Genomic DNA, 19,000 nt, shown 5'->3' with positions numbered 1-19,000 from the left:
GATGAGACAAGTCTATTTTACTAAAACTGCCTACATTTTGGTCTGTCAGGATTTTTTTAAAACATGATAATCTCGATGTTAATGCCACCTTGATGGCAAAAAAGACCAAAGCAATGTACAGGTAAAACATTCAGAATTTAAGTAGAGGGGTTGAAATCAACAGTAAACTTTTACTATGCAATTCTCCACTTCACTCCTTGGCCTCTACAATTTTTATATTGATTGAGACAGATTCCCACCATCAGCGACCCTTTTAAAATTCAATCAGCTGCAGGAATCAAAATGCCAAGAAGTGTAGATGCGTTCTGGATTAGTGTCAAAAACTCCATTCCTTCAGAGTTAGTCGAATGAGTTTTGCATGCCTGGTCATCATGTATAGCTTAATGTTTAAGCCAAAAGTATTTATGGTTGGCGTTGCTGGATTAGGTAAGAGGATAGGATGAAATCACCAATAGTTTCTGCTCCCCATCATTACGAACAACTCTTGTTAAGAAAGTGGATTTTGGGTGCAGACAATATGGGAGTTGGCAGCTATTGTACCGTCCCCTAAACATTCAGTACATTTACGTACAGAATAGCCAATCTGATGAGTTACTAGAAGGTTGCTGGCACTAACAGAACCAGAATCAGAGGACGAAGAAAAGGGAAAAAGTAGGAAGGAATAGAGATATAGAAGCAGGCAAAACAAAATGATGGGAAAAGTTATCATGTTCTTGTTTGACTTTTTATTTGACTTTTAAAAGGTTTGCAAATAGTAAGACTTCTTCAATGAAAGCATGCAACTGGTTTGCTGTAGTTTTAATACTCTGCACCTTTACTAATGCTAGCAGTTGCTGGCTGATTTTAAAAAAGGGTTCTTGGTTAAGGATAGACACTCATGCAGTATTTCATATGTGAGCCAGCGCAGTCTGCCAATCAGAGTATGGAATTCTGCTTTACAGTTCCTCCAGAATCACTTCTGACCATTTTGGTGAACTGCTTCTGCTGAGTTTAAGTTTACTATTAGTGTCACAAGTTGCCTTACGTTAACACTACAATGAAGTTACTGTGAAAATCCCCTAGTCACCACACGCTGGCACCTGTTTGGGTACATGGACGGAGAATTTAGCATGGCCAATACACCTCACCTGCACGTACTTCGGATTTGGGAGGAAACCGGCGCACCCGGAGGAAACGCACTCAGACACAAGGAGAACGTACAGACTTCGCACAGACAGTGACCCAAGCTGGGAATTGAACCTGGGTCCCTGCTGCTGTGGGGCAGCAATGCTAACCATTTGATTTGAGAAATTGTTGATTTTAAAAATTTTAAATTGGCAGCGCTTGTTAATTAATCCTTTTCGAGACCAGCTTCTACCTCAGCTATGAGTGTTGATTTAGAATAGCTCTGGTATTAGGTTTTCTAACCAGTTCATTTGTATTACAGTGGGTTTTGACAAAACTTGGCTTGCTATTCCATGGTGCTGCTCAATTTCAGTGGGTTCAGCCCTCATTAATACCACCAGGATGATGAACAAGAATAAACTATTAACCTACATCAGAGGGAAGCAAATTCACAATGGTTATTTTTAGTCAGCTTCCTGTTTTATATGCTCATTTATACTATAATATTTATCTGTGACTCATTCTCCATGAATATGATGGCAAAGGAACAAATAAACTGACTAAAATTTCTACAGCAGGTTAGGTATTGGTACTTAGAGCTGCTTTATTTTGTTGTTCTTTTTTGTTAAGAAGGGCAGCACGGTGGCACAGTAGTTAGCACTGCTGCCTCACGGTGCCAGGGACCCGGGTTCGATTCCCGGCTTGGATTATTTTCTGTGTGGAGTTTGTGCGTCCTCCCCGTGTCTGAGTGGGTTTCCTCCCACAGTCCAAAGATGTGCAGATTAGGTGGATTAACCATGCTAAATTGTCCCTTAATGTCAGGAGAACTTGTTAGGGTAAACGCATGGGATTATGGGGATAATGCGTGGGTGGGATTTGTGGTCGGTGCCGGCCACAATGGGCCAAATGACCTCCTTCCGCACTGTACGATCCTATGATTCCACGATTCTATGTATCACTTTGACTATGTCCCTCGTAATCTTTTAAACCACTATCAGAGTGGGTAGGGAGCAGCTGTTCCCCTTAGTTGAAGGGTCAGCGACAAGGGGACCTAGGGTTCATGGTGTGGGGCAGGAGGTTTAGGGGAGATGTAAGGGAAAAACCTTCTTTATCCAGAGGGTGGTGATGGTCTGGAATGCACTGCCTGGCAGGATGATAGAGATGGGTTGCCTCACATCCTTTAAAAGTAAGACCACACTTGGAATACTGTGTACAGTTCTGGTCACTCTATTATAGAAAGGATATTATTAAACTAGAAAAAATTGCAGAAAAGATTTACTAGGATGCTCTGGATCTTAATAATTTGAGCTATAAGGACAGGCTGGATAGATTGGGATTTTTTTTCCCCTGGAGCATAGAAGGCTTTGGGATGATCTTATAGAGGTCTATAAAATAATGAGGGACATAGATCAGCTAGATCCATAATCAACATCTTTTCCCAATGGTAGGGGAGTCTAAAACTAGCGGACATGGGTTTAAGGTGAGAGTGGAGAGATACAAAAGTGTCCAGAGGGGTGGTGAGTGTCTGGAACAAGCTGCCAGAGTTAGTAGTAGAAGCGGGTAAAATTTTGTCTTTTTGAAAGTATTTAGACAATTACATGGGTAGATTGGAATAGAGGGACATGGACCAAATGTGGGTAATTGGGACTAGCTTGGTGGTTAAAAAAAGGGCAATATGGGCTGAAGGGCCTGTTTCCATGTTGTAAACCTCAATAAGCACTTGGCACATCATAACATTCAGGGCTATGGGCCAAGTACAGGTAAATGAGATCAGATGGGAGTTTAGGTGTTTCTTGCATATCGGTGCAGACTCAATAGGCCAAAAGGCTGCTTCTGCACTGTGCGATTCTATGCATTTATGGAAAATACATCACTGGATCTTGCACAACACACAGCAATTAGAACATCAGCTCATAGTAATGGGCTCTGAACTGTTGCTGAGGAAGGGAATTTCTCTTGGAAGAAAGCTGCTGGCGGAGACTGAGAGAAGGGGGGGAAGAGAGGGGGCTGCTCGCAGGAGGATTATAGGTCAGAGGTTGTGACACCCACAAGGTTCATGTGTTTTGGCTCATTCTTCATACAGTGCACTTCAGCAAATGCATCACTTACGAGTACTGCCATAATAAATGTAATACTGAGTGAAAAAAAATCATAAGTTTTAACATTGATTGTCCAGGTTTCCTGAGGAAAGAACACACCATAATAAAGCAGACAGGTCTACAAATGGCATCTCGGCCTAGGAGTGCTAAAGGCTACCTAGCCTCACCACTGCTTCGAGATGAGTACAATCAATCCAGAATAACTCTGTAATCTCTTCCACTCCTCCTATTGCCCATTTTCTATTAATCATGTAGGGAGTGTCTGGTCTCCACTGAACACCAACCCACAGCAATACTGTCACAAGTAGGCTTACGTTAACATTGCAATGAAAATCCCCTAGTCACAACACTCCAGCGCCTACACTGAAGGGAGAATTTAGCATGGCCAATGCACCTAACCAGCACACCATTTGGACTGTGGGAGGAAACCGGAGCACTCGGAGGAAACCCATGCAAACATGGGGAGAACATGCAGACTCCACACAGACAGTGACCCGGGCACAGGGTTGAACTTGGGTCCCTGGCACTGTGAGGCAGCAATGCTAACCACTGTGCCACCATGCTGCCCTAAATTAGCTATCCAACAGCATGGGTTAAATCCAGCCTTCATTGTCCTACCTCAGCACTGTTGCATTTGGTCTGTTGCTCGATGTTCAGTGCCCACCCCCCAAAGAATTTTATCCCAGGGTTCTAATGCAGAGCTCTTTTGAAAGGTATGCTTTAAGGATTTGATTCCATGAAGCACACAAAAGAAATCTTCCCCAACACTGAAATTATTATTTACAATATCTGTCTTCTTTGTGTACGAGTAAATTGCTACTGATGAAAAAATTAATATTTTTATTCAGACATATTGATCTGGTCTTAGATATGCTAGCCCAGGTGATGTGAAAGATAACAGTACTACCATAGTTGTAAACTTCAGCTGTAAGGTTACAAGTTAATCGTCAAACACATTTATCCATCGAATGACTTGATCATTTCATTAGTGGTTTCAACCCATGCAAACAGAACATGGGACAAAAAACTGGTGAATAAAAGGACAGGAGGAAAAAAGAAAGTGTGGAACATTACGAAGATTGTTTTGAGGAGAAGGTTTCTGGCATTTCAAGGTCGTCATCCTACAATGGTCAGGGTGGTAGGTGTTATAGGGTTGGTAGGTGAGGAAGTTGCTGCTGTTGCTTCCACAAGTGTCCCAGGCAAGTTGTCTGCTGCTCCTTTGAACCCTGACTGTCCACATGAAGGATGATGGGAATCGCACACAAAAAAAGACAGAACGGAGCAGAAAAGAGGGAAAGACAACAGAATTATACAGATCGCAACATCTAACAGAGGAGAAAGCAGTTTTGAGTAGAAAGAATGATGACCTTTTTCATCAGCTGCTGAAACAGCCCCCCTTTTGTAAATTGACACATATGCACATAAAAGGGATGGAATTTTACTGGCACGTCCACCCGAGGTTTGCACAATTGCGCCCGAGGCCAAAGCAGAATGCCATTCTCCGAGCCTCGCCCGCCCTCGGAATTGGGACAGGCGTGCCAGTAAAATTCCAGCCGCCGTCTCCAAAACGTCATAGGAATTCTCCAGGCCTCCCAACGTAACTATAGTGGCAGACTGCTGAAACTTCCAAAGAAATGGTTGAAAGTGGATGCTTACACCATTTCTCTGAGTTTCCGCTCGGCCTCTCAGAGTTGTGATGGGAAATTGGGAGAAGCCCTATGGAACCTCAAGTGTGCTACTCCATATTCTATGTATCACACTCGAGAGGTTTAAATCAATCCTCAAACAACCACGAGCAAAATAACAGTACGAGGAGGCTGCACTGTGTGAAAGCTTTAACTTCTATTTTCCCATACATATAAAAAGTTACACGCGACAACCAAATACTTTGCAAGACAAAGTGATTGATAAACTATATTTTGAAATGTTCCCACCTAAAGTGTATGGGGTATATTTTCCTTTTTTTTGTTTGAAAAATATGGAATGAATTTATTCTTATGTTTAATATCTGCCAAACAAAATTGGGAGTTGACTTTAGCTGCTTTTGTCCAAACATGAATTTGACAACAGGAATGACAGAAAACAACACAAATACATGTAGCTGCTTTAACGTAACCATCTTGACTGCATGGAACCTAACGAGAGACAGACTGGCTGCCCCAAAAGGACACCGTGGCACAGTGGTTAGCACAGTCGCCTCTCAGCGCCACAGACCCAGGTTCAATTCCAGCCTAGAGTGACTGACTGTGTGGAGTTTGCACATTCTCCTGATGCCTGCGTGAGTTTCCTCTGGGTGCTCCGGTTCCCTCCCACAGTTCAAAGATGCGCAGGTTAGGTAGATGGGCCATGCTGAATTGTTCCTTGATGTCCCAAAATATGTAGACTAGGCTGGGCATTAGTGAGGTAAATACATGGGGCTGGGGAATAGGGCATGGGTGGGATGGACAGTCGGTACAGGTGCCATGGGCCGAAAGGCCATTTCTGGACTGGAGGGATTCTGTGATTCTATGGATTGCTCGGGATTGTCACACAAAGAGGGCCAGGAAATCATTCACAGGAGCACTCTGGAAAATTCCCAAATTGTCCCCTGGCCAGCCTGCGTCTGGGCATGACCAGGGCAGGCAGTAAATATTCAATATTCAGAGGACACATGTTGGACTCACAACACAAATTTCTTCTCTCTCCACAGGTGCTGCCAGACTCAAAGAACAAAGAACAGTACAGCACAGGAACAGGCCCTTCGGCCCACCAAGATGCCTCTCTAATCTAATATTTTCTTGCCTCTACATGGGCAATATCCCTCTATTCCCTACCGGTTCATGAATCCATTCGGATGCCTCTTGAACAGTGATATAGAATCTGCTTCCACCACCTCCGGCAGCGTATTCCAGGCATTCACCACCATCTGTGTGAAAAACTTGTCCTTTACATCTCTTTTAAACTTTACTCCTCTCACTTTCAACCAATGCCTCCAAGTAATTGACCCTTTGACCCTGGGAAAAAGACTCTGACCATCCACTCTATTCAAGCCTGTCATAATCTCGTAAACCTCATCAGGTCCCCCTTCATCCTCCAACACTCCAATGAAAACAATCCAAGTTTGTTCAACCTTTCTTCATAGTCCATATCCGCCAAACCAGGCAACATCCTGGTAAATCTCTTCTGCATCCTTCCCAATCAAAATTAGTGATTATTTCCTCTCTTTATTTATCCAAAAGTGGAGCAGTGTTGTTTGCAACTGTAAAGGGTGTTGGTGAGAACACATCTGGAGTGTTCTGTCCAGTTTTGGTCTCCTCATCTGAGGAAGGATGCGGTGGCATTGGAGGCAGATTAGAGGAGGTTCATCAGATTGATTCCAGGGATGAAAGGGTTGTTATATGAGGAGAGGTTAAACAGTTTGGCTTTATACTCGCTGGAGTTTAGAAGGATGAAAGGATCTGATTGAGGTACATAAAACTTTTAAAACGGATTGATAGGGTAAATGTAGACCAAATGTTTCCTCTTATGGGGCAATCTATGGGACAAAAGATCACAGATATAGGTGAGAAGCCGTACATTTAAAACTGAGATAAGGAGGAGCTACTTCTCGCAGAGGGTGATGAATTTGTGGAACTCACTGCCCCTATAGTACGGTGGAATCTGAATCATTAAATGGTATCAAGCATTGTTTGCTGGAGCAGACGAGTGAAGGAGCAGGGAGACAGATAAGAAACTACCTGTTAAAAACCTGTTTAAATAAGTTTAAAGCACTTTGTAGTAAGAACTAACCTTGTAGAACTGTTTAAATCATTTAAAAGCATTTTTGTGGGCTTTTTGTATTTACCGCTTTAAGAATTCTGAGGGAGTGGTTAGAAGGGAGTTGAGGGGGAGCAAGCTTTAAATCAGCGCCAGGTTTAAAAGGAGGCCTGGTGAAGACAGCGGGCAGCAGAATGAGAGGGAAGCAGAGTGAGCTATTAGGGCTTAAGATCAAAAGGGCTTGGGGAAAAAAGGGCCAGGTAAGTTCGTGTGGAAATTTTCACGACTACAGCAGTGATTAATGGAGGGGCATGTGATGTGTTGTTTCTGTATGATGTGGGAACTGGTGGACCCCAGGGTCCTCTCCGGTGACCACGTCTGCAGTAAGTGCAGGTTGCTGGAGGAGCTCCAGCTCAAGGTAGACGAGCTGGCCTCTGAGTTACAGACACTGAGGCTCATCAGGGGGAGAGAGGGTGCCATTGTCAATGGGGTGCAAGTGAGGAAGGGGGGAATGAGGAAGGGGGGTGGAGAGAGGAGGAAGTGGGGTGGGGAGCGGAGGCCTCAGCCTCTCAATCTGCATAACAGGTTTGAGGTTCTTGCTTCCAGTGTGGACGAGGACGAGGGAGGTGAGGTTGGTGAGCAAACTGCACACGGTACAGTGATGCAGCAGGGCATAGGCAAAGAGAAGGTGAAAAGGAACGTAGTAGTAGTTGGGGATAGTGGGGTGAAGGGTATTGACACTGTCCTTTGTCACAATGACAAAGTCCACAGAAGGGTGTGTTGTCTGCCTGGTGCTCGGGTTTGGGATGTCGCATCTGGGCTGCAGAGGAACCTGGAGTGGGAGGGTGAGAATCCGGTCGTTGTGGTACATGTGGGTGCCAGTGACGTAGACAAAATGCGAACTGAGGATCTGGGGAGGGAGTATGAAAAGCTGGGAATGGAATTAAAAAGTAGAACCGACAAGGTGGTTATCTCTGGGCTACTGCCTGAACCGAGTGCAGACAGGCGTAGGGTTGACAGGATTAAGGAAGTGAATGGGTGGCTCAGGGATTGGTGTGGGAGGAATGGGTTTGAATTTATGGGGCATTGGCATCAGTATTGGGGTAGGTGGGACCTGTTCGGGCAGGATGGGGTTGGTCTGAACCGTGCTGGGACCAGAGTCCTGGCGAATCGTGTGAAGAGGACTGTAGACAGGGCTTTAAGCTAATTAGTGGGGGGAGGGTGCGACGGTAGGTGACATTACGAGGCCTAAAGTTAAGGAGAGGGTACAGGTAAGGGTAGAGGCCGAGGATGTCCCAATAATAAAGGGAGTAGGGGGCGTGAGTATGAATAGGGTCCAGGGGAAGGCTGGGATGAAGGCACTTTATCTGAATGCACGAAGCATTCGGAATAAAGTGCATGAACTGGTGGCACAGATCGGCACAAATGGATATGATCTGGTGGCCATTACAGAGACGTGGCTGCAAGGTGACAGGGACTGGGAGCTGAATGTCCAGGGGTATCAAGTGTTTAGGAAAGATAGGCGGGAGGGAAAAGGGGGGGCGTAGCTCTGCTGATTAAGGGTAGCATCAGGGTGGTAGTAAGGGATGATATTGGAGCCAAGGAGCAGAAAGTGGAATCGTTGTGGGTAGAGATTAGGAACAGCAAAGGGAGGAAGATGCTGGTGGGTGTTGTCTATAGGCCCCCAAATAATGATCTGGAGGTGGGGCGGGCTGTTAACGCGCAAATAAGTGCGGCGTGCAGGAATGGGACGGCCGTAGTTATGGGGGATTTCAATCTGCATATTGATTGGTCGACCCATGTTGGACGCAGTGGGCTCGAGGAGGAGTTCTTGGAATGCTGCCGGGATAGTTTCCTTGAACAGTGTGTGTTGGAGCCGACGAGGGAGCGAGCTATCTTTGATCTGGTGTTATGTAATGAGGCGGGTAGAATCAGGGACCTTGCGGTGAAGGATCCTCTTGGGGAGAGTGATCATTGTATGGTGGAGTTTCTGGTGCAGATGGAGGAGGACAAAGTGGGTTCCCGGACGCGTGTCCTTTGTTTGAACAGAGGGGAGTACGGTAGGATGAGAGAGGAATTGGCGAATGTGGACTGGGGGAGTGCGTTGGAAGGTAGGTCTGCTGAGGAGCAGTGGAGGATTTTTAAGGAGATCTTTCTTGGTGCTCAGCAGAAATTTATTCCGATGGTCAAAAAGGACCGTAGGAGGAGAGGTAATAAGCCGTGGATAACGAAGGAGGTGAAGGAAAGTGTTAAATTAAAAGCGGAGGCATTTAGAGTAGCTAAGAGTAGTGGGCGAGAAGAGGATTGGGAGAGGTTTAAATGTCAACAAAGATTGACAAAGAAATTGATAAAGAAGGGTAGGATAAACTATGAAGCTGGGCTAGCGCTTAATATAAAAAGGATAGCAAGAGTTTTTATAAGTATATAAAAAGGAAGAGGCTGGCTAGGGTGAACGTTGGACCCTTAGAGTATGAGAAGGGGGACTTAGTGGTAGGGGATGGGGAAATGGCTGAGGTCTTGAATAACTTTTTTGTTTCAGTCTTCACGGAGGAGGACGTGAATAATTTGCCGGGTGTTAGTGATGGAAAGGTGGTAGGACTGGAGGGTCTCGATGACATTCCTGTTACTAGAGAGGCGGTGCTCGACAGACTGGAGGGGCTGATTGTGGACAAGTGCCCAGGACCGGATGGAATGCATCCGAGGGTTCTGAAAGAAATGGCAGAGGTGATAGTGGATGCCTTGGTGGTTATTTTCCAGACGTCGCTGGATTCCAGGGAAGTGCTGGAAGATTGGGAAGTGGCTAATGTTACGCCGTTGTTTAAGAAGGGTGCCAGGCAAAATGCGGGGAATTATAGGCCGGTTAGTTTAACATCTGTTGTAGGTAAAATGTTAGAATCCGTCATCAAGGAGGAAATAGCGAGGCATCTTGAGGGGAATTGCTTGATAGAGCAGACGCAGCACGGTTTCGTTAAGGGGAAGTCGTGTCTGACAAATTTACCGGAGTTCTATGAAGATGTGTCTAGGGCGGTAGATAGAGGAGAGCCGGTGGATGTGGTCTTTCTTGATTTTCAGAAGGCGTTTGACAAGGTACCTCACAAGAGGTTATTGCAGAAGGTCAGGGGACATGGAGTTGGGGGTAGGGTGTTAGCGTGGATAAAGGACTGGTTGTCAAATAGGAGGCAGAGAGTGGAAGAGTCTCTCCACCTCTATCCTATCCATCCCATTCATCATCTTATACGTCTCAATGAGATCTCCCCTCATTCTTCTAAACTCTAACGAGTACAAGCCTAATCTATTCAGCCTCTCCTCATAGCTCAACCCCCTCAACTCCGGCATCAGCCTAGTAAACCTCCTCTGCACTCCCTCCAAGGCCAAAATATCCTTGTGTAAGTACGGCGCCCAAAACTGCACACAGTACTCCAGCTGCGGCCTCACCAATGCCCTATACAGCTGCATGAGTCCTCCCTACTTTTATATTCAATCCCCCTCGCTATGAAGGCCAGCATCCCATTTGCCTTCCTGACCACCTGCTGCACCTGCAAGCTGGGTTTTTGCGACTCATGCACAAGGACCCCGAGGTCCCTCTGCACCGTCGCCTGCTGCAGTTTTTCTCCACGTAAGTAATAATCCTTCCTACCATTATTCCTACCAAAGTGGACCACCTCGCACTTGCCAACATTAAATTCCATTTGCCAGTTCCTGGCCCATTCGCCCAGCCTATCTAGATCCTTCTGCAGACTCTCCACACCCTCCGCGCAATTTGCCGTTCCACCAATCTTGGTGTCATCAGCAAATTTCAACACCATACACTCGGTTCCCTCCTCCAGATCATCCATATAAATGGTAAGTAGCTGAGGCCCCAGCACCGACCTCTGAGGCACTCCACTAGTCACCAACCGCCAATCTGAATGGCACAAAGGACAGTAGGACTAGGGGGCACAGCCTCAAGATAAAGGGGGGGCGGTTTAGAATGGAGTTGAGGAGGAACTTCTTCACTCAAAGGGTGGTGAATCTCTGGAATTCTCTGCCCGTTGAAGTGGTGGAGGCTACCTCGCTAAATATTTTTAAGACGCGGGTTGATAGGTTTTTGATAAGAGAGGGGATTAAGGGTTATGGGGAGAGGGCGGGAATGTGGAACTGAGCCATGACAGATCAGCCATGATCTTATTGAATGGCGGGGCAGGCTCGAAGGGCCAGATGGCCTACTCCTGCTCCTATTTCTTATGTTCTTATGTTCTTATGAAGGAGACAGATATATTTCTGTAAAAGACAGGTTATAGGGATATGGGGGCAAGTGGGGAGGTGGATTTGAGACCAGGGAGAGATCAGCCTTGATCTGATTGAATAGCGGAGCAGGCTCGAAGGGATGAATTTGCCTACTTCTGCTCCAATGTTCCAATTTCAGATTTCCAGCATTCACAGTATTGTGCTTTTATTACAGCAAAATCTTCTGTTCACCCAGCTGTGGCCTAAGAAATATGCTGGAAAAACTGTTTTACAGATAACAGCATAGAATCTTGTTGGGCTGATTGATGGAGCGTGTCTGTTCCAACATTAGCTCCCACGCACAGTATCATCTAACATCTAACATCAGCTGATAGTCCTGACAATTAGATAATATGTTACAACCCAAATTAAATACTCACACACTGAAATGAATAAACTTAATAGCTGACAAATCCGTCATTAGTTAATTTAGTCGTTAGTCTGTAACTTTCATACAGGGTTGGTCGGTAAAGTAGAACCATAGAATCCCTACAGTGCAGAAGGCGGCCACTCAGCCCATCTATCCCGTACCGATCACAATTCCACCCAGGTCCTATTCCCATAACACCATGTATTTACCCTCGCTAGTCCCCCTGACACTAAGGGGCAATTTAGCATGGCCAGTCCACCTAACCCACACATCTTTGGGCTGTGGGAGGAAACCGGAGCATGCGGAGGAAACCTATGCAGAGATGGGGAGAAGAGGCCGGAATTGAACATGGGTTCCTGACCACTGTGCCACCTTGTCACCTTGCCGTGAGCAGCTCATTCATTCAAATTGATGGATTTTGACAAAAATTGTCAAGTGTTTTGGGATCTCATGAGATGAAATGCAAGACTTTCCTTCAAATATTTTACGTATTTCATTCACAACTTTAGAAACAAAACTCTATCACCCAGATGTGTTCAAACTTCCACCCTCTCAATATTAAGTTATTGGCTTGCAGTTGTTCATTCGAGTGCATCAATATCTTATCCATTCCATTCATATCCTTTAGATTGATACTTAAAGCTTCATCTCCCCCACAGTATGTCCATTCACCTACCCAGAGTGGCTGACATTATAGGTGCGAGCAGTTCATTCATTCAAATTGATGGTTGCCAATTGTAAACTAATTCATTTGAATAGGTGAGCTCTCAATGTGGAGTGACTACCAGAAAGGGTCAAGTAATGTTGGGGCTGCTATTGGAGATCAGGTTAATAAGCAGAACGCAACTATATCCCTCCGATCTATCATTAATTACTTTTCCACAGTAAGTGAAGGCTACCTTCATGCATTAAAGATTTAACTTTTTTTCATCTGATTGCACTCCATGTCTAATGGGAATGGTCAAAATATATTCCCCTCCCCTCCGTTCTCCCATTGGAAAGGCTGCATGATTTTACTATATTTCACTTTTAGAGTTAACATAGAAATATAGAAGATAGGAGCAGGAGGAGGCCATTTGGCCCTTCCAGCCTGCTGCGCTATTCATTAAGGTCATGGCTGATCATCCAGTTCAATAGCCTAATCCTGCTTTTCCCCCCATAGCCTTTAATCCCATTTGCCCCAAGTCTATATCCAGCTGCCTCTTGAATGCATTCAAAGTTTTGGCATCAACTACTTCCTGTGGTAATGAATTCCACAGGCTCACCACTCTTTGGGTGAAGAAATGTCACCTCACCTCCGTCCTAAATGGTCTACCCTGAATACTCAGACTGTGACCCCTGGTTCTGGATTCCCCCACCATCGGGAACATCCTCCCTGCATCTATCTATCTAGACGTGTTAGAATTTTATAAGTCTCTATGAGACGCCCCCTGATTCATCTGAACTCCAGTGAAAACAATCTTAACCTGGTCAATCCTTCCTCATACATCAGTTGTTTAAAAGCTTTTCCTTTCACCTCTATTGTCATGGAGTGAGACACATGGTGAATATGAAAGTAATCATTCTTTTGCCTGTTGCTCTTTATTGTTGATCTGATTAATCACATCAACTTTTCTGTTCCATTTTATGGAGGAAAATATACCCCATTTGCCATATCTCTCTCAGTTCAGTTACATTTAGCAGAAAAAAAATCTACAGACATCATAACTTGAAGGGTACAACAGAGATAATTTATTGTTTCTATACTCCTAGCTGGGGACCACACTCTGAATGAGATGGGCCAGGGATGGGAGCAACCACACTACAGCATCAACTCTTGGACAATCTGAGTATCACTCCACACTGGGACGTGAGGAATCAGTGCATTTATCCGAATTATTCATTATTACTTGGCAAAACTTCACCCAAACGTTTATTCCAGGTCGTCAATCGGCTAATGATAAATCGAAACTCCCCCAAGGTTGCCAACTCCTGAGTTGCACATCATTTCAGTTTGAAGTAAGGTACAAAATGTGCACCAGACTAGCTGTTAGTTGACGCACTGAAAAGCACAACAAGGTTCTCAATTGTCAAAAAAAAATCATGATCTCATCTTTCAGTTTTAGGAGGCAATTGCACTTCCACCACGATAAAGAAAACTGTATCGTCAAAACATGTAGGAATTACTTGTTCAAGAATTGATCGCTCATATCAAAAAATACAATTTCTGATAAAGTATCCATTTAAAAAGGTGGAGCATTTTGATGTAGAATCCCTGCAGTGCAGAAGGTGGCCATTCGGCCCATCGGATCTGCACTGACTCGCCATCAGAGCATTGAGAACAGGAGTTGGGAAATCATGTTGCAGCTATATAAAATTTTGGTCAGATCCCATTTGGGGTATTGTGTGCAGTTCTGGTCACCACATTACCAGAAAGACTGGAAGCTTTGGAGAGAGTGCAAAGAAGGTTCACCAGAATATTGCCTGGTCTCGAGGGTATTGGCTATGAGGAGAGGTTGAATAGACTGGGATTGTTTTCATTGGAAAGGCAGAGGCTGAGGGGAGACCTGATAGAGGTCTACAAACTTATGAGAGTCATGGACAAGTGGATAATCAGGTGCTTTTTCCAAGGGTAGAAGTGTCAATTACTAGGAGGCACAGGTTCAGTTAAGAGGGGGAAAGTTTGAGAGAGATGTGAGGAGGGAGTTTTTCTTGTAGTGGTGTCCGGAATGCGCTGCCAGAAGAAGTGGTGGAAGCAGACACATCAGCAACACTTAAGAGGCATCCGGATGGGTTATGAATGGGGGGGAAATAGAGGGACATGGACTGAGCAAGGGCAGAAGCTTTTTCCTTTAGTTCAGTTGGGGCATTATGATCGACACATCCTTGGAGGACCAAAGGGCCTGTTCTTGTGCTGTACTTTTCTTTGTTTGTCAGCTCCTGCCCTATCCCCGTAACCCCACACATTTATTCCCCTAACCTACATATCTTGGGACACTAAGGGGCAATGTAGCATGGCCAATCCACCTCTCGTACACATTCATGGAGTATGGGAGGGAACTAAAGCACCTGGAAGAAATTCATGCAAACAAAAGGAGAATGTGCAAACTCCACACAGACAATTGCCCAAGGCTGGAATTGAGCCCAGGTCCTTAGTGCTGTAAGGCAGCAGTGCTAACCACTGTACCACTCAAACACGTTGAGTATATTTTTAATATGCAATTTTTAAACCGCACTGTTCTTTTGGGTTGGAAATCCTCTTTAACAGAAAGAGAATATCTGATTTTTCTACTATGAAACTGCTGATGAAATTGATTTCAAACGGTCAGTGATAATATTTTGGTTTTTCTTTGTTAATAATGGACCTAGCTCTTTCGAGAGACATAAAACATTAATTAGTGGGACTTCTGTTAGGTCTCATTTCCTGTTAATAATAGTACTTCACATCTGTTCAATGCTATGCCTGGGGTAATATCTCACAGAACTGCTTCCCCTCGTGACAGACCGCAAACGCTCTTGGCTCTGGAATCTTCCCACTGCATTCCAAAGCACCAGAGATGATAAAGAGAAATCTGGCATATGGAATCTTGCTCGTACTGAGCTGTTCTATAGCCATAACCTGCAATGTCAGGCTGCTGGGCATTCCCTCTTAATTTGGGAAAAATCTGAACAGACAAGGAGTATATCGAGGCCCAGCATCAATAAAGCAAAAACAATGTTCCTGTTTTGAAAGTTATTAATGAGCCAATGTAGCGGTATTCGGCATTCAAAAAACAAACTGAATAGAAACGAGACCAGGGAGGAATTTAAGAATGCATAAAAATGTCCAGGATCCTTGAAATTTAGATCATGTAATTTTTTTTAAATGTCGCCTAGCATATGTTCCGGTGTGGCACTGTATGGGCCATTTTTGATTTTGTGCAGGAACTAGATTTTCTTTCATTCATTTGTGGGACATGGAGAGTGCAGACTGGGCCAGCACTTATTGCCCATCCCTACTTGCCCTTGAACTGAGTGACTTGTCAGGCCATTTCAGAGGGCAGTTGAGAGTCAAGCACATTGCTGTGAGTCTGGAGTTACATGTGGACCAGACCAGGGAAGGATGGCAGATTTCCTTCCCTAAAGGACATTAGTGAACCAGATGGGTTTTTCCAACAATTGACAATGGTTTCATGGTTATCAATTGATTCTTAGTTCCAGATTTTTTTTACTGAATTCAAATTTGAACTTGGGACCCCAGAACATTAACTGAGTTTCTGTATTCATTGTCGAGTGATAATACTACCAAGTGAAAAGACTTAATAAAGGGGGTGCGATCAATAACTCCCCAAGATTACACAGTGGACCATTGTGATTTGTAGTGAGATGGGGACAAGGGGTTGGGGAAACATGCCCATCATTTAGATATAGTTACTTTCATCCTATCTTGTTACAGCTTGGAAGAGTATTTTTGCCTGCCTTTCCCAAAGACTTGAGGAAGCTTGATCTAACATTGACTTGTGAGGGGTACTGTTCTACTGCACCAACTAAAATAAGTAGTCCCCCCACCCCCGCAGCATGGATTGCATCATTTCCAAAGGTGCTGAGGAAGCTCACCTCTTTAAAAGAGTATTGGTACCCCTGGAGGCACCATAGAATCCGTACAGTATAGTAGGAGGCCATTTGGCCCATCTGGTCTACACCAACCACAGTTCCACCCAGAGTCTATCCCCATGCATTTACCCTAGCTTGTCCCCCTGACATTAACAGGCAATTTACCATGGCCAATCCACCTAACCCGCACATCTTTGGACTGTGGGAGGAAACTGGAAGAAAGGCACGCAGACATGGGGAGAATGTGCAAACTCCACACAGACAGTGACCCAAGAGGCAGCAGTGCTAACCACTATGCCACCGTGTCACCCAAATGTAGTGCTAATTAGTTGATAGCAAAGAAAGCCAGTAAGTGGGCTCATGCCGAAACTGAGGACTGAACCGGGACCTTTAGATCTTCAGTCTAACGCTCTCCCAACTGAGCTATTTTAGCTTGCACCAGTGATTCCAATTTACCTTTTAGCACTGCATTCAGAGAAGTGATCTATGGCAATGCTGTAAGCTAAACAGCATATAACCGGGCATTAGGTTAGAATAACCAGACACTGCAGCTACCTGACAACCAGCACAAGTCAGATAGTGACAAGCACGTGGGCTGAACATTGTATTTCAACTCTCAGTTGTTATTACAGGTACTCCTTTAGCTGTCAACTTCCACCCCCATTCTCATCAGGCAGAGGGTTTGGACACGTACCGTGTTCTGTTCCCTTCAAAGCAAGTCGTGTTTGGTGGTAAGGAAGCAGTTCGAGTTTGACGTGCTCGGAGGTACTGGCTAAAAGTTGAGTTGCCTCCGCTAATGTACAATACTCCATGCTGGTACCATCGATTGAAAGTATGTGATCTCCAACATGCAAAGCCCCGCATCTGTGCGCAAACAAACATATTAGATCTCGCCAGAAAAAGCAACAAATACATTGCAATAATCGTAAAGAATGATCCCCATTTTCAAACGTAAATGTAACTTGCTTTATATTGCCTAGGAAGTCAAATTTGCATATGGGTTCTGCTTATCAGTTGCTTGCTGTCTGTGATGCCAAAAGCACAACAATAAAGTTAGCAGTTTGAAATTCAGAACACTTGTCAAAATTCCAATTCATATGATTAATAGACACCAATACTTTTTTCTCCATTTCCCCTGCCCCTCATTCCTGTAGGAGGAACAAATCGCTCAGCATAATGACTGCATCTGGAAGTTCACTGTGTAGAGAATCTCAGCCACATTGCTGCAACATGCAGCCTGTGGGACCTTTACTAGATACTGCATGGTCCTCAACATATCACACAAAAAAAAACTTTTTTTTGAAGAAAATTGCATACACATGTTTTGGACCTATATCCAAGTATCGATAAGTAATTCATACATACACAGCAAATAAACAGGCTCTTCGGCCCAACCTGTTCCTGCTGTCCCTTTTTTAAACCCCGAAGCTCGTTCCAATTGCCTACATTTGGCCCATATCCCTCCATACGCATCTTACCCATGTAACCATCTAAATGCTTTTTAAAAGACAAAATTGTACCCGCTTTCTACTACTACCTCTGGCAGCTTGTTCCAGACACTCTCCCCTTCTGGACTCTTACGTATATCTCCCTTTTTACCTTAAACCTATGCCCTCTAGTTTTAGACTCTCCTACCTTTGGGGAAAGATGTTGACAGCAAATTAAACCTCAATGCTATTTGAAATAGCATAACATTGAGAAATTAACACCTTCCAAATATAATCCATGTAAAATTAAGAGGTATTTCAGCACTGAGCGTATATGAAATAATTTGCAAATCAGACTGAAATATATTATTTCAGGCGGCATTTTATTAAAAATATCCTCGTATAAAGCAAAATAATTTCCTCGCATGTACATCAAATTTTAGCTGAACAAATGATTGCAGATACTGAGGTAATTCTTCGAGGGGTTAAATGTATTTTGCAATGTTAGTTTGTCAATTATTCTGGAAGAATCTTTTTGACAGATGTTAAATAATATGGATCAACTACTGATGACCTAATGTGAACAACACTAGGAATAATTTTGGAAGATGGACAGTTTACATCAGCAAAAGAAACTTTAACTCTGATGAGACACACACATGAGCAACCCAAATGATGAAAATCTCTGAAAGTGCTTGTGCCAAACATGATCACATCAGCCTCTCATGGGTTTGCCTAGTGACCCCTATGTGAGCTCACACAAAGGGAATATGTCACCTTAGTGCCTCAGATCAAATCACTTTTAGTCACTAATGTTTCCATTGCTCCGACAAACAAATAGGAGTCTACAATTCATAACCTGTAAATATATGAATTACTTTTCGATCCTTGGATATAGTTCCAAAACATGTTTATGTAATTTTCTTTAAAAAAAAAGCAAGATTTTTGTTTATTCATAAAAGGGACATGAGCTTTACTGGCTGGCCAGAATTTATTGCCCATCCCTAGTTGCTTGAGGGCAGTTGAGAGCCCACCACATTGCTGTGGCTCTGGAGTCACATGTAGGCCAGACCAGGTAAGGAAGGCAGATTTCCTTCCCTAAAGGACATTAATGAATCAGATGGGTTCTTCTGACAATCAATGGTTTCATGATCATCAGTTGATTTTTAATTCCAGATATTTTTCATTAATTTCTAATCCCATCATCTGCAGTGGCAAGTTTCAAACCCGGGTCCCCAAAACATTAGCTGAGTTTCTGGATTATTAGTCTAGTGATAATACCACGAGGCCATCGCTTCCTCTTCAGATGTCAGGAGTTAGATTAAGTCAACATCAGCAACTTGCATTCATATAACATTTTTAACACAGAAATAAACCACCCTGGATGTCCAACATCCCAAGACTTATAAATAAGAGCTATAACTAAT

At 44.1% G+C, this 19,000-nt stretch overlaps 1 protein-coding gene across 3 annotated transcripts in view; it reads right to left on the bottom strand.

Annotated features, from left to right (window-relative positions):
* Nucleotides 1-19,000, bottom strand: part of grip1 (glutamate receptor interacting protein 1) — a 259,690-nt gene that overhangs the window by 73,138 nt on the left and 167,552 nt on the right. For 2 of the 3 annotated variants that reach the window (XM_080191139.1, XM_080191140.1), the window contains exons 9-10: nt 16,841-17,010; nt 4,278-4,433 (exon numbers count right to left, since the gene is read on the bottom strand). In XM_080191139.1, the coding sequence (XP_080047265.1) occupies nt 4,278-4,433; nt 16,841-17,010 (326 nt within the window). The remainder of the gene's footprint in view (nt 1-4,277; nt 4,434-16,840; nt 17,011-19,000) is intronic. The other variant, XM_080191141.1, reaches the window with a different exon arrangement.

The sequence above is a fragment of the Carcharhinus amblyrhynchos genome, chromosome 6, assembly GCF_965287045.1.
Source record: "Carcharhinus amblyrhynchos chromosome 6, sCarAmb.v2.hapA, whole genome shotgun sequence".
Classification (NCBI taxonomy): Eukaryota; Metazoa; Chordata; class Chondrichthyes; order Carcharhiniformes; family Carcharhinidae; genus Carcharhinus; species Carcharhinus amblyrhynchos.
Note: the sequence above shows the minus strand (reverse complement) of the source record. Positions and strands in the feature narration are given on the sequence as shown.